At 40.2% G+C, this 20710-nt stretch overlaps 1 protein-coding gene across 3 annotated transcripts in view; it reads left to right on the forward strand.

Moving 5' to 3' along the window:
* Nucleotides 1-20710, forward strand: part of RBKS (ribokinase) — a 67920-nt gene that overhangs the window by 3594 nt on the left and 43616 nt on the right. For 2 of the 3 annotated variants that reach the window (XM_080586415.1, XM_080586414.1), the window contains 2 exons: nucleotides 14018-14150; nucleotides 19543-19606. In XM_080586415.1, coding sequence (XP_080442541.1) covers nucleotides 14018-14150; nucleotides 19543-19606 — 197 coding nt within the window. Of the gene's footprint in view, nucleotides 1-10555; nucleotides 10579-14017; nucleotides 14151-19542; nucleotides 19607-20710 lie in introns of those variants that run through there. The other variant, XM_080586416.1, reaches the window with a different exon arrangement.

Here is a 20710-nt window from a genome sequence, read left to right on the forward strand (position 1 = left end):
AGAGAACAAGACCACAGCCCAAATACTGGAAAACTACATTTGTTAGGATGTTCACAATTTGAAATCTTAGTTTTTGGTGGACCTCTTCCCTCCTCTCAGATTGCTTTATTGCCTCTAGGGAATAGAATTAAAAATTTTGGCTTCCAGCCCCCTGTTGCGACCACTGTCGTTAGTAACTTCTACAGAAAGCAAACTGATTGACTGAAGGTGCTTAGTGAGAGAAGAACAGGATGGTGGAGAAAGCACCGAGCTGCAAAGTAGTGTGTTGCCAGACTGGACAGTAGTGACAAATGTGCAGCTGGAATTAACATCCCGGAGCAGCCAACGGCTGCGTCGAGTCATCTTCCCTAAGAGCACAATCTCTGCTTGTGCAAAATGGCAAAGGTACCTCTGCGGGGAGATTCTGCATCTTCCTCTTAAGCCTCTAGTGGTGGCTACTGTCAGCAAAGTGCTGAAGTAAAGGACTCCCTGGCTCCTTGGAAATCCCTCATCCTAAGCTCTATATGTACTTTCTTCCTTGAAATGCAATATTTGGGACAATGATTTCAGGCTTTTGCGGGAATGTGAAAAGGAATTTTCGTATGTTTCTTTTGAGGTAGCAGGGAAGGTCTCACGTGTGCGTTCATTTTCTCCTTTGCTTTGTTTCCAGGTCTTTCACACATGTTCTCATTTCCACCATTTCTCAGACATGCACAGTCACCACATTTTAATGTTTTTATTCTTGCTTTCATGTTGTTCTTTTTTTTTTTCTCCTCTTCTGCTTCTCCTAGCAGCAGAGAAAAGTGTTCTAGAATCCTTCAAATCCATTTCATTTGTGTTTTTGTTTTTATCTGTAATGCTTCCCCTGCAGCAGCCACTCCTCATTCTAGTCAATCTGCCGTTGCCAGCAGCATGGGAAAGCACAACTGTGAAGGAATACAAGCTTAGTCCAGTTGAGGAAATTAATCTTTTGGATCCAGAGAAAGGCATCAAGGCATGAGAGAATGTGTCATCTGTGAATTGTTTGGTTTATGTAATAGTGAAAAATCTGGGCTTGATTTCAGCGCCTTCCTTCCCTCCTCTTCTCTGACCTAGCAAAGTTTGCCTGTACAGCACATGCAGGATGCTCAGGCTCTCTGCTTTGGTGCTCTGCCCTGGTTTTAGAGGATCTAAAGTGTGGTTTGGGGCAGCTCCCCTTTGCCTTCTCTTCCCTGGCAGAAAGAAAGCTGTATCTTGGGGTCTGAAAAGAAAAATGGGGTAAAAATCAAGTTGATGAAATCCTTAATAATGGACTTCAGGAAGAAAATTGTTCCATTCATGTGCAGGTTTGAATACCAGAAATGGCTCAGATGTTGCTCATCTGATGCAGGGCCTGATCGATCCAAAGCTCATTCGTGTCAGAAGAGGCTTTTCAGTAAATTGTAATGCGACATTAATTAAATTGCCCCCTAAAATCTAAGTGATCGGTTTATTCTAGGGTGCAACACAGTTTAATGTTTTACTGTGCTAAAAGTATTGGGTATCACAGTCCAGACATGAAAAGCTTCCAGCAAAGTGCTTCTAACAAAACAATAACAAAATATTAAAGAGGTGAAGCAGGTTGGGGAGGAAAAGGTCTGGATGGGTTTTACTCAAATTAACACAAGGTATCTAGGCTAAGGCCACCAAGGGCTGTTTTTAACCCATTAGAAGAGCCGCGTTTGCAGCCAAGTTTACGAATCACAAGGAAGAGACAGCGCACCGCTGAGCAGAGCTGGCACTTTCTGAAAGAAACTGCTGTTTGTGTAGCAGAGGATGCTGTCTGAGGAGGGCCGGTCGTGTTAGAACACCTGCTCGACACTTGTCTTTGGCCCTTATCCAGGAAAACGTTTTTTTTTTCCCTTTCTTAAACGGAGACGTGGAAGTTTTAAAAGCCTTGGGAAATAGGGATGTTAAGCTGATCACGCAGCGTCTTTTAACTTAAGTGGAACTGAAGTGTTGCTTTCTGGGTTCCATGTAAGTGCAACCTCCCTGCCTTTTATTTGGCCTCACCATTTCGAGCACTGATCTCCTGCGTGCTGCAGTTAGGTGCTGTCTTCCCCTCCGAAAGCGACCCCATTTCAGCAGTCACTAAGGAGGCTCTCATGTTTTAGACTTACCTAGTTCAGTTTTAATAGTATGTATTTGCTGGTGCTTTTGAGCTAAAGAACACCCCTCGTGGTACTGCAGTCAGGCCTGCACGACATAAATGCCGTAGCCGAAGTCATTTCTTCCCATTACTTGTCCTCCTGCTCACATGGAAAACATTTTGGAGTTTGGGGAGCAAGAGTGGGTGGAGTCGCCTTTGCAGAGAGGTAGGAAAAAGGTTTTGAACGGGCAGAAATGCCAGGCAAGGCATGAGGTTTTACTGCAGGAGGCGTGAAGAAGCTGCGGAGCTGGGGCTGAGAAACCAGGCAGGGAAGCTACAAGGCTAACAGTGACAGCTCCCCAGCTATCCAGAGGGCCCCTGTTTTTCTGCTTCTCTTTCTGCCAGCCCTGGCTGCCTGCTTGCTTTCTGCAGCTTTCTCACAGGGCTGCTTGGCAAGGTGCAGAGAAAAGCTCTGCTCTAGCCCTGCTATCTTCTCCCAGCAACAGCATTTTGGAAGATCCAGCACCCAGTAAGGCCTCTGTTACCTCCTCCTTCCCATGAATGAGTTCCCAGATGTCTGCTTCTGCTCCTACCAGCTGCAGTGTCTGGTCTGGTTAAGTTTGTAAATTGCTTTGAGATCCTTCGAGATGAAAGGTTCTCCTTAAGTGAGATCATTATCGCCTTCTACATTTCTCCACTCCCTGTTCCCAGCTCAAGCTCTTTTCTCATCCCAGCTCAGGGTCCTGCACGGTACTCAACATTCCCAGCTCACGGCGACACGGAGCTCACCCACAGGTTTCGGCTTCCAATCCATCAGTTGTTTGACGCCTCTCCGGTTACTTCAGAGCTGAAGGTTAAATATATGGATTTTCCTGAGCTGGTGCCAAAGTGCTTAGCACTTGCCACACTGAGAGCGTACTTCTGAATTTGCGTCTGACTTCATGTTATTTTGTGTGCTTCAAGAGGCTGTATGGTTCTCTTCCTCCCACTTCTGAGGCACTTACTCATTCTAGGAAGCATTCCAGCTCCACTGTTGTTCTGTGATCCTGCCCTGCGTTCTCAGAGCCATGCTTTGTTCATGCTCATGTGGTTACCCTGTAAGCCTGTCAGGGCAGGGATTTCACTCCTGTCTGCAGCGGGTTGATGGAGAGGAACCCTGACATGAGTTCAGAGGGCTCTGTGCTCGAAAATCCAGAGGCAGTGATAGGGTGCTTGGACAGGAGAGCTCCCACGCTGCTCTCCTCACTGTCGTCTTCCTCTTCTGTACTTTACCCAGCTAGTAAAGAGAGTGTTTTCACTGCATAGTATCTCTGGGTGTTTATTCCCAATGCCATTCACATTCCTCTGAAATTTCCCTCTTTCCTACTAAAGTGAGGTCATCTTAAACCTGTGTTTATGGTACTGCAGTCATTTCCATGGCAGTAGACTATGATATCATCAGCGGAGGATTATGCCCTTCCTATGTGTGTTAGCAATTAAAAATTATGGTTTGTGAGATAAAGCTAATGTTTACCAAGCTTTTAGGTTTAGTCCATATGAGGCAAGGAAACTATTGCTTAATTCTCTAGAGAGTTCACTTGGGTAATGGAGTAAATGAATCCAGAAACATTTTGATCCTAGCAGGTGATAAGTTTTTGGGGGTGTATTTTCCAAGTGGGAGAAGAAAATCAGCTACTCCATCTTGCGTTCTCTCGCCACGCAAAGAGCACTTGTCTGAAACACTCTGGCACTCCTCGCTGGTTTGTGTTATTCAGAGCCACTTCTTGGCTTCGCTCACAGCACCGCCAATTCCCAGTCTCATGTGACTGGCATTTTTCCCCCTTGGAGGTCAGTAAACTATTAGACACTACCCACAAAAGTAGAACAATGCGCCTATCGGCCTTCTCATCTCTTTAATGCGTGCCCTATTTGCCAGCTATCGGTAGCTGAATCTCTTTGGTGAGCCTTCCTCAGTATGCGCTTGCTTGCTCGTGGTTTGGTGACAGCAGAGGCTGGTTTCACCACCGTGATGGCAAAATAAAATTCATTCATTTGAAATGAGTCCAGTGCTAGAGCAGTTGCTACTGCTGCAAGATGCAAGTGGTGGATTCACAGCACTACTGACTTCGTCCCTTCAAATACTTAGGATTTTTTAAGCCAAGGAGGTAGAATTTCCTAAACAAGTGCGAAGAGAGAGGGAAAAGAGATTAGATAAAAGTTTCCAGAGAAAGGAGGTCATCAGTCGGGGTGTTACAACGTGAGGCAAAATTGGTAGCCGTTTCTTTGGTTATGTACTTTCATTACAGAAATCTACTTCTCCTGTGCGCATTTCGTCCTGCCTGCTTTCCCACATAATAGAATTGAACTCTCATAAAATACCTGCTTGAATAATCTGGGGCAGAGCGTTACAAGAAAATCTCAAAATGCTGTGCCCTAATTACATACAAGACTTGCTTGTATCCATGTTCTCTGAACATCCAGGATGTGAAAAAGTTCTCCCTGAAATTATTACCACATTAGATGCTACCGTACAAAAAAGCTCCTTTTCCCACTGCAGATCATGGAGACAGAACCAGGCAATGCCAGGCTGGAATGGAATAAAGAGAGAAGGAAAGAGAGAGAGAGAGAGAATTATTGTATGCAGTTTTTTTGGAGACTGAAGTGCCACAGCGGACCTGGCCCATATTTACTGGGCATATAGCGAGGTGATCGTTACAGCAGCCCCAGCGTCCAGCTTCCCCATCGTTCTGCATTCGTGCTGAGGCTTCACCTGCCTCTGGAGAACCCAGAGTGATCCCTCTGTATGAAGACAATGAAAGCCAGAAAGTACTAACCTTATGATCAGGGAAAGAGGTTGTTGGGATAAAAGCTTTTTTGCCATTTTTCCGATATCAACGCCAGGAGTGAAGGGTCCGTTTTAATTTCTGCTACAGGAATTTTGTCTCAGCACTGTGCAAATAGCACGTGGCCATTGCTTCCCATTATAACATCCTCCTTCACAGACGGCACAACTCTGTGGTCTTCTGCTTTTGGTAGAGTCCCTGGATGCTGTGCAGTTGCAAATAATTAAATGCAAACCAGCAATGCACTGGATGTTGGTATTGTCGGTACTTCAGGGTGTTCCTTGGGCTTCTGCTGTACTCTCACGACACAGATTGGATACTAGGTTGTTACTGTGTCTATAATTTCTTGCCCTGCTCTTTTATCATATAACTTCCACAGTTTTTTATTGTTTCGGTGATTTTCCACACTCTTACTGGAAATTGTCTTTTTGACTATTTAAAATAATGCATTCCTTGCCTTTTCAGTCTGGAGCTGTTTGCCATGCAAGAATCACTGCAGTCAAAGGGGAGCTCTTCTAAAGAAACTCCTTTGAAAATATTTGCCACAATAAATACAATTGTTATGTATTGCATTTTAACACCCAGCACTGAGGCTATTGTATTTTCTCCCGCCTTAATGAGCCACAGAATGATATGATTAATACTTCTGTTCTGTCTTGTTAACGAATTACTTGCTGGCTGTTCTCTTAATGCAAATAGCTGTTTTCCTAGATGCATTTCGAGACATAAATGTCTTTGGGTAAATTTTAGTACTCCTGACGCCGAAGAGCTGCTGGCACAAATCAAAAGCTGCAAGAAAAATCGTACGGAGTCGACGGTAACAAATTTGTGTAAAACCACTCTGGGCAGGCATATATATGCTGTTGCCTCTAGCAGCTGTCTGAGCTGTTCCTTCTGTAGGAGTTTGCTAGTAAGGTTTTGTTTGCTTGTTTTATAAAGCTCCGGTCGTTAGCCCCTCTATCAGGCTCCAGTAAGTTATCTGATGCTGCCGTCCCTGGTTCCTTCCCAGCCCAGTAACATACACTTGGAGCCTGGAGAAGACGCAGAAAGATTTTTCACCGGTGTGTTGCCTAAGTAGTTGCAGCTTTAGAGAACACGTTGATCTTTGTGACAACTAATTATAAAATAAGAAGGTGGTAACGTTCCCGAATATATCAGTTGTGTGCTCCCTTATGGGTTTCATTATTTCTGCTTTCCATTTCTGACTTAAGTCCATTTTTCTCCCTTTTTTACCCATACTAGATCAATAGCATGCCATCCCTCAACCATGTATGATTTCCTCTTATTTGCCTTCACCTCTTGTTCTTATCTTTCTGCATCATGTTCTTACCGTGCACTTGTTTTTCATACTGCTCTTTTCCTGCCTCTCATCTTTCCAAAAATAACATTGCTTCCAAAGAATCATAATTCCCTTTTGCTAATTTACTCTATCCGTCACTTTCTATACTTCTATCCTCTCTCAGGTCCCTGTTTATATAAAATGCGTAAAACTTGATAGTATACACAGCAGAAAGAAAACAAAAGATGGAAAGGAAAAGAAGAGAGATCAAGTTCAGTACTTGGGTGGAAAGGCAGGCATTTTCCAAGTTCTTAGCTGTAAGGAGAGTGAATATACCTTCTTCCTTCAAATTGCTTGATCCCGTTAATATTATTCATTGGGAATATCCTGCTAGTATTATTCAATCTTTTTTTTTTCTTTTTTGGCCGGGCGGAAGGAGAAAATGACCTGTTGGGGAAAAGCAGCTGCTGGAGCTCATTAGTGCTCCGTATCGAGGCAGTGAAAAGGAGCAGATATTCCTTCAGTTTTCATTCCCCATTGCTCGTGAAATTCTGGGCATTACTGGAGACATGAGAGTTGTCTGCTGGCAGGTGTAACAAGCCAGGGGTATGCAGACTGACATCTTTCTGATATTTAGAGATCTGTCTTTCACAAGGGAACTTAAATGGTACAAAAGGTGAAGGCAGTTAGGTAGAGGAGGTGCCTGCCTGCCCTGGCTGAGGTAGGTGTTGCCAGCGAAACTCCAGCACCCCCTGCACAGTGCAGATTCTCATATTTGCCCCACAACCTTCATGTTATTGTAATCCAAGGCTGTAGGAGATGCCTTTATAATTAGATAGAATTTCAGGTACAGCTTTTTAGTGGTAAATCAAGGGTAAGCTAGTTTCAAAGTAAAAACTTGTCTAGTGAAAGCATGAGAATTTGGCATATTACTTATATGGATTGCCTTTTTTATCTATGATAAATTGGGTCAGCATACGTAAACTAAGTATTCTTTTGTTTATACTTTTCATTTGTGACCCATCTGGATTCTGTGGGAGGCACTGTACTTAGAAAATTGATGAAAAACTTCTTATTTGTCAAAATTATTCTCTTGGGTACAAGCTTTTAGAGCAACTTCTTACTGGAGAAAATGAATAGCATTTGGATTGTGCTGTACTGTGTCTTGATGACTGTGTAGTGAAAACACATCTATGATGTTGCTTTTAATATTGTAGTTCCTAAAGCACAACATGCTTTTGCACAAAATCCCAATACATAATGGGGAGAGCAGCGGGGAGCAGGGAAGGGCAGTCCTTTTTATTTTTACCTAGAAAAGACAGAGGACCAAATTTGTAAGGGGGTCAGCAGGCAATCTTTTTTCTGCATGAGTGAAACAGGCTGCTCTCCAGCCTCCCGTCCCCCCGCCTGTACGTATATCCAGGGTATCCATATATCTAAATCCATCCTTGGGCATGTAAAGATCACCCTTTGCTTGGGTTGCAAAGGTTATTTTGATTTGTGTTGTTTTTTTCTGCTTTAAGCCTGGTATTTCATCATGATACAACGTTCTGTTCAGCATAGGAACCGTAGGCAGCCTTCTTCAGTCCTGGGTGAGTACAGTATGTTTCAGGCAGCCTATTCTAACATCACCATCACATTGCCTTGAAAATAATTATGTAACTGCAGTTCCAAAAATAATGTAATCGAGAGACATCAATGAAGAACAACGTGGGAGGGAAATAAAGTTAGCGAGTAGTAATTTTGAAAATTTCCACAATCTTTCTTAAACACAAAACAGATGTTTGGTACGAATGAAGGAATTTTTGTTAAACTTAAATATCTGAAGATACATTCCTGTTTGGTTTGGGGTTTTGAATCTCTTCAGAGCTTCAAGTTCAGAATCACACATTCCACAGATTATGGAAGCATCACTGTGCCCACCTTTTCCCAAAAAGTTAACTGCTAGAGATGTAAGGAAAAGCTAATTGTTCCATGAGAAAACTTCTTACTTTTGGCAGTTAGTCCAATAAATAATTCCTTTGTGCTGAAGTTTTCATGCTCCTAACATAATTTAGGAATTTTGATCTCTTGGTGATATCGTCATTTCAGTGATGTGCACCACAGTGCGCTACCGCAAATGCTTCAGGATATTCATCTGGGTGCCTTCTTTGTTACATCTTTTAAGATCTAGTGCGGTAAAATTTCCTTCTGTGCAGTGGCTCAGCAGAAATATTCATTGAAGTTCTCGTTGAAGAGCCGTGGACATCCGTTCTCATTCTGCAGGTTATGTGTTTTGGTCTTTTTAAATTGAGGTTGTGATTGCACAATGATATTTTGGAAGAGTCAAAACTCATATAAGACGATACCACTCTTGAAATCCTGTAGTCTCAGCCATTCATTTCATTTTCTCCCATCCTAGAGATTTTCACCACTTGTTTCAGGTCAGCTGTTGATCCATTCAGTAATGAGATCTATGAAATAGTCTGTCTTTAAAATAGATAGAAATATGTTTGATAAAGTACCTCTTTTCCCTGATTGAAAAGATTCCTGCTGCTCTGCACCAATTCATCATTCACTTGTTTGCACTGCAGTGACAGACTGTAGTTGTGGAAAATCAAAGAAGTTTTTAAAAAACCCTCAGCTGGATGATGGGGTAAAGTTTTTGCAACTCACACTGCCACGGTCCATCAGCACTGTCCTGTGAAGGGATTGTTCTTTAACCCTCAATTATTTTTCCAGGTAACAATTTGGGTGGTATTTTTCCACTATTCATTACTGTGCGCTAGAGCAGGCACCAGACCATCAAACATACAAGAAATGATAACCAATAATATGAATTTTCTGAAAAGTTACCTTTTGTTAAGGAAAGACTTGTCACATTCAGGGAAATAGGGGGAAGAATGCCTAGAATATTTCCTATTATTTCTAATTGTCTCCTAATGATTTTTTCAATCATTAGAGATGTGAAGTGAGACTAAGAACCTAGAACCTGATAGCCCCGTATTTAAATCAAGCTGTAGTTAAGTTCCTGAGGTAGTCTCTTCACAAATCCTGAAAAATGTCTACCTTCTAATAAGATGTTTTAGTGGATTATTAAAAGGGATGAAAGCACGACCGAGTCAAGACCATCAGATTTTGAAAAGAACTGTGGTCTTTTTGTCTCAGCGTTATGGATACTTTCCCATAGAACATGTTCAAATCTTTAAAAATTATGCGAGACAAAAGAGACCAAGGCTAAACCAAAATGTTAAGCCAGATCCAAAAGAGGTCGGAGGCTTTTTCACCACAATGATGTACTAATATTCCTAGTTAGAGGCAAGAACTGTTCTTTCCTTTGTATTTGTCAGCTCAGAGGATCATGAAAGCCCAGCAAATTGTATGTACTAGACAGTGGCTAGTTACACCTACTCTAATCTCACAGGGATTTTCCCCATTCTAGGGAATTCCCAGGAGGGGAGAAGGAGCCAGTTTTGTTCAGGGGTTCAAAGAGAAGAGAATCAAAGCTAAATTCTAGGCCTTTACATTGTGTTCTGTTTTATTAAGACACTGACATGCAGCGTTTCTGCTACTGTTTTGATACCCAGGATTATCTTCACCTTTCTTCAGGAGAAAAAAAAAAGTTTGAATTTTTCTTTTGATGACATGACAGTCGTCTTAGATAACGTGACATCCCATCTAACGTACAAATTCTCTTCCCCTCTGAATTGCCTGATGAGAGCATTGTTTTCTTTTTCCTATTTTTTCTGAAGAGAAATGTCAATGTAGGTTTTTTTTCCACTTATTTTCCTTTCTCATGCACACCAAAACCACGTCCTTTCTCAGGAATACACTGATGCTTTCTGCTTTTCTTCCACATACCTGCTGAGCTGAGCATACCGTACTCGTTACGCAAACCCTCGTTAGGTAGCATTCAGCGTTTTCAGCATAGAAAGCAGCACGGCTGGTGCAGGCAGCGTCCCCTCACTCACCTCCTCCTCCGTCCCAGCCCACCCTGCCTGCTGTACACCAGCTTCGGTCAGTTTGCTGATCCTAGTTAAAATGACCTGGGGGGAAAACCACGGATTTTGTATTAGTAAGCTCCCTGAGCAATAAGGGCACTGGAAGATAAACATTGGATAAATGCTACTGTATCAGCATGGTTTTGCAGCAGCTTGGGCTGGTGGTAAAAATGCATCTTTGTGGTACTCTCATGTGTTGAAAACACTGAACAGACACCGGTTAGGTGTCAGGAATCGGAAGCAAACCATGATTAATTTCAGGATTAGTTTATGCAAATGCTGCTTCTGTACACCTTTCCCTTCCCTTCCTCCTTCCCTCAGACTCTTCCTCTGATTACGATCTAGTCACTACTTAGACGGGAACTGTTCAAGAAAACCCAGAATACCATGGAAAGTGGCATTAATGACTCAGTAAGTTGTACTTTCACCTCTGATTCAGTGCTTCAACAAGGTAGTAAAGGGTTCTGTTCTTTTTCTAGTGCTGCCCTCCTTAAGGGACGTCTATCTAAAAATACATGTGCTAACCAGCTCTAGCCTTTAAGGGCACTCATGGCACACACTGGACAAGGGGTTGAAGTTATTGCAATGGCAGAATTCTTACTTGTGTGTTCTTATTTACCCCAAATCCCTGGAGCATGACTGAATATAAGATTCTTCGTTTCCCATGAAAACCCGTGGGTAGTGTTGCCATGTTCTTCCTACATTTAGATACCATTTTGTAAAAATTCTTGAAATTTTGAGTGACTGTATTCCTTTATTTGTAATGTCCGAAGTGTTTCAGGATGTTCCAGTCTAAAGTTCCTCTATAAATATGATTCAGTAGTACTGTGCACAACTTGCAGAACATTATACAGTCATTTTATGTCCCATCTAGTAAGTGTCAGGGGATTTCAGGTTTACTTTCTGGTTACTGCTAAGATACGAGATCAATATTCTTCATACCATTTATCCTCTCAATGCTGAGCAGAATTTGTCACACGAGCTGGGAGCAGTCTGTTGGCTAGTAATTTAAATTTAGTTTTTCAGGTCAGCATTTTCAAATTATGTCGAAGTTGTAAATAGCTTTACAAAACATTTTATGTAACAATTCTGAAAACCGGCGTGACAGTTTTTCTAATTAACTTATTTAGCCTAGTTTTGGAGTAACATTAGCTGTTTCATCATTTTTAGGCCATTATGAGTATTCTTTGTGGTACCATCAATAAGCCAAGAATTTATAGGGTTCCTTAATCATACAGATTACTCATCATTGCCTGCTCATAACAGAAGCCTGAAATGCTCATTAAAATTGTCTGATGTGAATCGAAAGTTAGTGCAGTTGCAGAATTAAATGACAAGAGAACAACATTGTATGGGGGGGGGGGGGGGGCGGGGCAAGAAACTTGAATACCTGTGTCAGTGAAAGTGAAACATCCAGGCTATATATAGAGATCAGGGCTTTGAATTTGTTTAATATTGAAAATACAAACAGGCTTCTGGAGAGGAGAATTGTTCTGAAAGGATCAGCGATCATGCCTGAAATGCAATGAGGTGGGTTTTTTTGTTTACAGTGAGCTACAGGAACTTGCTGTGTGTTCCTGCCTAGTCTGTTAGCCTATTTTTAAAATTGGCTAATTACAAATCACTGTTCCAACTTGATCCTTTGCCCTTTGCCTTGTGCCTTTTCATCAAAACAATAAAAAAGGTGACCTTCCCGTCTTTGGCAAGCTGTTGGATTCCCACAGGCAGTTGTTTTGCTGTCCTACTTGAAACACCGAGGCCCGGATCCTCATCTCACCAAGCCTGTTTTTTCACCAGTGTAATTACTTTGCTTTCGTTGGAGTTGCTTGTCGATGCCAACATAACTGAGAGAAGAATCAAGTCGTGGTCTAGCCACTGTTAAAACAAGAATATGTATGGCTGAACATGCTTCTTGAAAATGCATATGAACTCAGAGCAGCACTATTAGCAGATGCCTGCTGGGATGTCACAATTGTTAATCTTCGTCTAAAAATATATTGGCTTTTTGTGGAAACAAATTCTATTTAGAATAAGCTATAATCTCCTAAAACACCCTAAGGAAGGAAGATGAATTGAGACTTGATACCATTCTACTTACTGTAGAATTTAAATGAGAAGACAGCGTGTGCTCATGGATTGAGCTGATCTCTATTTTTGGTTTTGCCACTGGCTTCTTGGCTGACCCGAGGCAAAAAAAAAGGCAAAATGACTTGCCTAAGTTTCACACCCACAAAACAGGAATAACATTGTTCTGCTTTTTAAAGTGTAGCGAGATCTGTGGATAAAATGAATTATACAAGAGCTGCTATTACTATTTCTTACCAAGGCTGAGTGAAACAACTCCCCTTTGCTGAATGGCACACAGTTCTGGAAGTATATATGCAATAGCCTGGCACTGACTGCACAGGAGCTTCTCCCTCTGAGTTTTGTGGCCCTCCTTCCTTCTCTGGTCCCCAGCCACCGCTATTTTGGCTTCCGATGGCACATAAGCTGATGAAAATAGCAATAAATTATAGATGGTCCTATTAGTAAACATTAGTTATCCGCCCTCATTACACCTTGTTCCCTGACACCTAAGTTGCTGACTGTTGTAAACAAGCTGCCAGATGCTGCTGTGGGCAAACTGTTTTAACTTAGCAGCCTTTTCCACCTATACAAGGCACTTACAAGTCTACTTGTAAAAGGCTGCTACATTTTCATTTAAAAAAAGCTTAAACATTTCCTAACAGAGTGTTACCTTGCTCTAAATCTCTGGAAACAAAATGAGTGCCACTAGCTGTACTTGGGAGCCCTTCTGGGCTCCCCGTCATTGGACCAAATGGGTTCAATTCTCTCCATGTGTGCCGTGAACTTGTTTGTAGCTTAACAGATAGAAGGAATTCTGGTTTTAGACCTTGTCCCTGGAACGTATGGCTTGAAGGGGCAGAAACTTGGGGAATCCGAGTGTTGCAAACAGAGCTTTGAATGACGAATTTTTAATAGAAGGGGCAAAAGTAAGCTTGCCTTTTGCATTCAGAGAACTTCTTCCCCATAGGTTCGTGGTGTCGTGTCTTTTTTTCAACTTCTGCTGGAGATAGCAAAACATCTGGTAGCGTTAACAAAATTACAGTTCTGTTTTGTTTTGTTTTGTTTTCCAAATGGAAATGAAACCAGACTGTCTTGAATACACCCCTGATGGGTCTCCACTTGTATTAGTGCATCTGGTTCGGGGCACCCATCCCCAGAAAAATGTAAATGTAATTGGAGTCAGTTCAAAAACCAACAAAATGTTAAAAAGTTGCAAAGTTTGATCTAAAAACGAGAAAAGTTGAATATGTACAGTGGCCTGAGTGGCAGCAGAGGGGAAGAAGGTTTTGATAATGATCTACAATTTTCAGGGCTGTAAACACCAACAAAGTGAAAAATTACTTAGGGTGGTTCAAGAAGGTATAATTAGCTGTAATGAAATTAAATGAACAATATGTAAAGTTGCACTGAATGTTACAGAAAAACAATGTGAACAGCGAGACCTATAGATTTATTATTTATCTGTATTGTGTTAGCACCGGGGAATCCCAGTCAGGGCTCAAGAGCTTCTATTCCTGTAGAAACATGAAACAAAGACAACAGAAATGCAATCCCTCTCCTGAGTAATAAACGAGAAGCTTGACGGGGTGGCATGTAAGGGATAAACTGGTGGTTTGTGGAATAGAGACCCTGAAGGGTCTTTCTGTTCTTTTTTCTAGTCTTTTTTAATTTTTGTTTACTGGCTGTCGGACCGTTTAGGATTGTAAGAATGTAACTCTTACTTTGAAGATGCTTGCTATTTTCAGTCGTTAATGCATGTAAATATTGCTTTAAATTGGAACAGCCTTACCACGCGATTGCCAAGAGCTGGAGAAACTGTCCTTGGACAGAAGTTTTTCATTGGTTTTGGTGGGAAAGGAGCCAATCAATGTGTCCAGTCTGCTCGACTCGGGGCCAAGACCTCGCTGATCTGCAAGGTAAGCACTGGCTTGCTCTTGGATTACAGCTGAACTAAATGTTCATGCAAACTCCAGTAAACCTTTAGGTATCTTACAGAAATGGTGGTTTTGTTTGTTACTCTTTTGTTGTTGTTTTTTTTTTGTTTTCTTTTTAATCCTTCTCTAATTCCTGTTTCTTCTCCTTATTTCAGCTGTAAATTTAAGCATGAAATGTGACCAGGAGGCTGTTCTGAAAGCACTGCCAGAACCAAAGAGTAGTTGGCTAGAGATCTGGCAGAAATTGCACAGAAAGAAAGGCTGCAAAACTTCGATTGATAGATATACCATGGAAAAGAGAGTTGGGGAGAATTTGAGATATTCAAAATTCAAGTGCTAGCCCCTCCTCTTTATGCTCCCCAGCATTACAACTATCAGGGCTTCAGTGATGACGTTCAGGTGCTAGGCACTGTAGTCAACCTGCAGTTTACTTTGTAGGTGATTATGAAAATCAAATACAGGTGAGATAGTAACAAATTCAGGAAGAAATATAACATATTGTGCTTCAAGAATTAAATTGTTGTCTAATTACTTGAGATTAGGATGGGATGTTGATATACAAACTGTATCACCTTTGCATGCTATGGGAATTTTTTGCTTACTTCTCTGAAACTTTTGATGTACAACAGTTCTGAAGACTGGCTTACAGACCATCGGGCTGATCCAGCCTGGCAGATGCTATATATTTACAGTGCTTTTCTTTGATTTTTGCCATTAAATGCTATCGGTTTTGAGTGATCATTACTAAAGTTAGGATCAAATTTTATCTCTCTGTAGCCTTATTGTCTATCCGGTACTAACTGCAGATGAAAATTTAGATTGACTCGACACACTTTGTTATTGCTGTAGCTGGGGGAAGATGCTAAATTTGTTGGATCATTGTCTGCAAGGGATTTTTTAAGGAGTACTGGAGACATCTCAGGGAAGCCTTCCTTATTGGTTTCCAATTCAATATTTAGGCTAAAGAATGGTACCTATCAATCTAAATTATACCTTCAGGCATTTCTGTGGGTCATTATCACTAGTTGTTGTTCTACAGTGTTGTTTTTTTTTTTAAGTTGTTTGTTTTTTCTTTTTTTAAAATTTATACTGGGGATGTTTACACTTCTATAATATTGAGTATAAATTTGATCATCTTTGCATTCAAGAATGATCAGATTCAAATACAAGATGAATTGGTAATGAATTCTCTGCTAACATTTCCTGGTAAATGTTAAAGGTTTTTTTTTCTACTGAAAGTGTGAATTTTGTTTTATTTTTTAATGGTCTAAGCTATCTCAGTGAATACATGTTTTTGGAACCATTTGCATTCCTAATAAAATTTAGCAGTTAGTATAATTTCCAGTTACTTTCCAAAATCGCATTTATGCTATTTCAGAAAAACGTAGTTGTCTTTCTTTCTTTCTTTCTTTCTATTGTGTATTTATGGGAGAAAAGACTTAGTAGAGAAGGACAGATTTCTCATATAAGTTTTAGCCTTTTTTATTTTTTGTTTAAAAGTTAATATTTACTTTTTAAATTAAAAATGCAGTTTACAGCCTGGCAAAACAGTCTCGTCTCAGAGCAGTACAGTCTTTTAGCTGCACAGCTCAATAGGACACCATATAAAGTCATTTGCTGAATATAACTGAGAAGAGTCAGGTAATAATGTGACATTACAATTAAATTATTTTTACTTTAAGAGGTCATCTTAAGTATGCGGTGGTTCTTAAAGCCAGGTTGCCTTTCACACACACTCTGTGCTCAGTACATGTTTATGTTTTGGTCATAATTCCCAACATGAGGCAATTGCTTCTGCAGTCTAAAGCTGTGGGAATGGAATCAGTATTAGTACCAGAGGGACATTCCACTGGAGTGTGGCATCCTTTTACAAGGACTGTAATTTAGACAGAGGATCTAATCAACAAGAGGAGACAAAAGCATCTTAGGTCAAGTGACGAGACATTCTTCATACCTGAGAGCTTTAAAGCGTAAAAGACAGGCAGTGACTATCTGCTGATGGTTTGAGAAAGGGAATTTTAGGATGACTCGTAGGTATAACTAGAAATGCCACAGAATGCTGTAGATTTTAATTTAAAATCCAAATACTGGGTTTGGCTAGTGGAAATGCAAATGCTATTCTATTTCCTGCCTGGAAGCCAATGGAAGTGACTGCTGGTGCTCTGGGTTATCAATATCTATCATAGTACTGGTCTTAAGCTCCATGACTCAGTTTGCTTGGTACTGTAAAACACCATATTGATGGAATAGTTGCCACTTCAAAAGACAAGACAGTGGTTCTGAGAAGTGTGCAAGGCTGCAGTCAGGGAACTAACAGACCTAAGAGAACAAGTGGGTTGTTCATGTTGAGACAAGAACCCTGTTGCAGTACTGAAAAATGCACAGAGGTTTTGAGGGGGGTCCAAACTCCCCATTGTAGTGGCAATTACCAAAAAATCTGCTAAGTATCCTAGATAAAGAGCGTGGAAGAAGGTTGATCTGAAAGACATTGCATGTACTGTAAAATGGCCCGATTTTCTTCTGACAAACAATTTGAGATGATTCTCACTGGTCATTGGTATCGCTAGCCTGATAAATGCATATACTAAATTCTACTTAATCCCTGGCTGCATTTGATTCCTACTCAGGAATAGGAAGTGCTGGACTATGATGCTGTGTTGTCTTCTGTCTTTAGACGATCTCTAAGCCAAATTTAAGAATAAGTGCAGTAAACTCAAATAATTAATTGTAAGTAATAATTAATTGTAATTAATTAATTACAAATAGTTTTCACTTAATTGTAAGAAGTTAGATATATCTAAGACACAGCCCAGAGTATAATGGTTATCTCCAATTGTTTTTTCCTTTTGTATTAGTCTTACTTTTGTGTTTAGTACCTGTTTAATTCTCAAAACAAGAGAAAGAGTAAACTCTCAGAAAATGTGCATATAGAATAAATGAAAATTTGTTAAGAGGTACATATTTTTATTGTAATTAATTTTCAGGTACAGATGAGTTTGATTCTCTTAAGCTGCTAGAATTTTAGCTGTTACACCAGTCAGCTTTCCTAGGTGCACATGGAAAACTTGATGGTAAGCAAGGAAAACCCAGGTTGAAAAATACTGATGTAATTCTACTTTTCTAATGCGCAAACCTTGTGACCCTCATGCTTGTACAAACTGCTAAGAAATCAAGAAAGAAGAAATGCTACTTCAGCACGCGTAATGTTCTGTGGTCAGCAGACTAAGACGTTTAGTTTTCTATTCATCCAATAGTCCATCTATGAGGGTCTGAGCAAAAGCAGAAAATATTTAAAACAATGTTAAATAATTTGACACGGTCAGTAAATATGCCTTTAATCTAAAATGAGCCTGATGCCCAATACTCTGCCTTCCTTGAGGGTAAAGCCTGAATGGGAAGATAAACCCTTCAAAGGCACTAGGATTAACTGGGTCGGGTGCTGATGAACTAACATGGAGAAAAGTTTCCAGAGGAAAAGGACCTCCATGGAGACCCTTCCAAGGGCTTCCCTCCAGCACTGAGATCCCTTGCTGTGAGCAGAAGTGCCATGGCTGATCTCAGTTGTTACAACAGTTGAACAATAAGGGGTGTCTGTCTGTCAATTATATAGGATCCAGAGCAGAAGGAAGCAGTTTTCAGTTGAGCTTCTGGGAAACGGTTACGAAATACTTCATTTCTGAAATAACTGAGCAAATCCTGAGATTTGTTGTAGAAGCTCTGTAGCAGATAGGGAGGGAGAAGATGATACCATCAGGTGGAATGCATTCCAACAGTACATCTGTTAGGCTGCAAAGGTGAGCACAATTCAGGTTTAAATTGCAGATGGCTGCAGTCAGCCAGACAAAAGTAGTCAGAAGATGCAGCTTCTGACAACCCGCCCTGTCTGGCAAACTGGGAGTAGTCAGAAATACAGACATATTCTAATATGCAAACAATGAATAGCACAGTGACCAAAGAAAATGTTTATGTTTTTTTCTTTTTTCTTTTTTCCCTCCATTTGTTAGAGGAATGTTCCATCTGGATAGACTGTTTTAACCTACATTGATGTCCTCCTTTGGTAAAAGACCGGGACCATCCCTAATAATGCTTTATAAAAATCCCATATAGAGGTTGTAGGAAATGAAAATATGTTTCAAAACATGGATATGCAATACAGTAAGTGGGGGGGAAGGATCATCCGTCCATTTGTGACACTTTCTGTTTTACAATTCTGTACGGTTTGTGGAATTTTGCAGGGTTTGATTTGTGTGATCACTAGCTAGTACTCAGGTCTTCTCAGAGCTTTCCATAAGACCGAACTCATAAACAGAAAGATTTCTAAGCAGGCTTTAGAGGCAGCTGCTTTGTACTTCCTAACAACTCAAATACAGCGTTAGCTATTAGTGTTGTTTTATGAGAAGACAGGTCATTATTTATCATGCAATTCCTTTGCTGTCTAGACCATGACCAGGATCTTGATCTAGCTTCTTATCTGAAAGATGATTTTTTTTCTCTTGCAAACATACTTCCTATAGCATTGGTCAGTCGTTGATACTGATCAGATAGTTGTACAACTTGCGCTTGGAAGTGGGAGCACAAACTGTGAGTGCTGAAGACATAGGCTAAGACTGGTGAACTAAAAACTGTGTTGGCTTTATATACTAAATGCTATTTTGGCGTTAAGTAAGTTAGACCTTTTTTTTTTTCTCTCCATATACCTCACCTTCTTTTTTCAGCTTGTGTAATGAAACAAAACCAAATGTTTATTACCCTGAATAAACAGCAAGCAGAATTCTGTTCAGCTAAAAGGATTAGTGGAACTGAAATTACAAGCTTTTTAACTTGCTGTTAGAAAAACAATAGCGCATAGCTTGACTCTGTAACTCAACTGGGTCTGGTGTTGCTGGATAAAACAAACAAAAACATGTTAAATTCATAAATGGTACATTTAGTACTGAGAAATTACAGAAATCAGCAATGCTGTGTTTATAGTCACTTTCTAGAGCACAGCCACTGATGTTTTTCCACCAAGAAAACTTTGAGGTAGAAAATTCAAAACATGAACTGCAGTTAAGAGGAACGCTTAGGTTCCTTTCAGTTCAAAATTGACTAATGACCCAGGAGTACAAGATTCTGTACATTTCCAGATTTTACAGTCCCCAGAAAGCTTCAGTTTCAAGGGAACATAGTGGTTGTATGAGAATGAAACTTGAATATAGGGACATGGGTGGAGGCAGTGCGTAATAGAGGTGGAGAGATCTGCAGAACTGTATTCCAAAAAATAAAGTGCTGCAAAAGAGAAAGTGTTGTATTCAAATTGCATTAGAGCATTCTGCTGCCTAAAGACGATCTCACCTTTCTGTAGATAAAACCTGTCTGTTTATCTTCTGTGTAGGTTGGGAAGGATTCCTTTGGCAATGATTATGTTGCAAATTTGAAGAAGAATGGTGTTTCTACAGGTAAAATTTTACTTTAAACAAGCCTTTTGAATTATTCCTAAGCTTTAAACATTGGTAGTGGAGGATTTCTTATTTTATTGCTTTATTGGATATGTCTGTAGTCAAAATCAAAACTACAAAGAATTGTTTTGACACAAATGGGAGGAATGAATGAGTATGGGTTAGAATGTGGGGACTTCTAAAGTCTGCTGTACCACTAAAAGTAACATTTAATGTTATTACCTCTAAATCTCAGATGATTACATCAGTGCAAGTCACTTGAAGATAACTTGCTGTTATGTGAGTGTTTAGGCTGGCACTGATGATGATAATGCCTGGTGAGAAACTGACAAAATCCAGTCTGATTATCCTTTCTTTATTTCATGTTGAGAGGGAAAGGGTAAAGTGGAAATGCATTTGTCAACTCCATACATTTCATCTCTGCTCTGTTTTTTAAAATGATGTCCAAACATTCTACAGAATGCAGCTGATGTTTGTTAATACACATATACACAAAAATCAATGTTAAAAGGCTTTCAGGAAAAAGAAAAGTTAAGCATTCACAATATTCTATCATATTTGCACCTTTGTAACCCTAATTCTTTCTCTTGTGAAAATGTATTATTGTGTGCTGCTTAACTACATGATCTTTTGTCTGCAAGCCCCTTGTTTCTGTCAGTGTGGACAGAGTGGACAGATAAAATCACTAAGTGGCAATTCAATGTTCAAGTTTTCTGTTTAAAGTGCAGCCACCACTTTCATTTACTGCATTATTCAAATCCTGCTTTAAAGAGAGAATCACTAGTATTTTGTGGGCTTTTTATTATGCTTGTCAGTATAGCATCTAAATATTTCACAAATATATAGAGAGGCTTATTCATTACTTGTCTTCCAACTTAGCAAGCAACCAGGCAAGGATACCATAAAACTAGTGTCTGTTAGTGTCTGTTATAAATCTCTCTCAAACGGGCCTACCTTGTGAGTAAAGTCTTTGCTCATGTAAGTAAAGTTATTATGATGCATAGCACTTAATGAAAATGTATATTCCACAGACAACCTTAAATCTCATATTTTCTGGTTTAAATGATTGATCTTGTAATCTTAACATAAATTTTTAAATAGTCT

This window comes from Anser brachyrhynchus, assembly GCF_964034855.1.
Source record: "Anser brachyrhynchus genome assembly, chromosome: 3".
NCBI lineage: Eukaryota > Metazoa > Chordata > Aves > Anseriformes > Anatidae > Anser > Anser brachyrhynchus.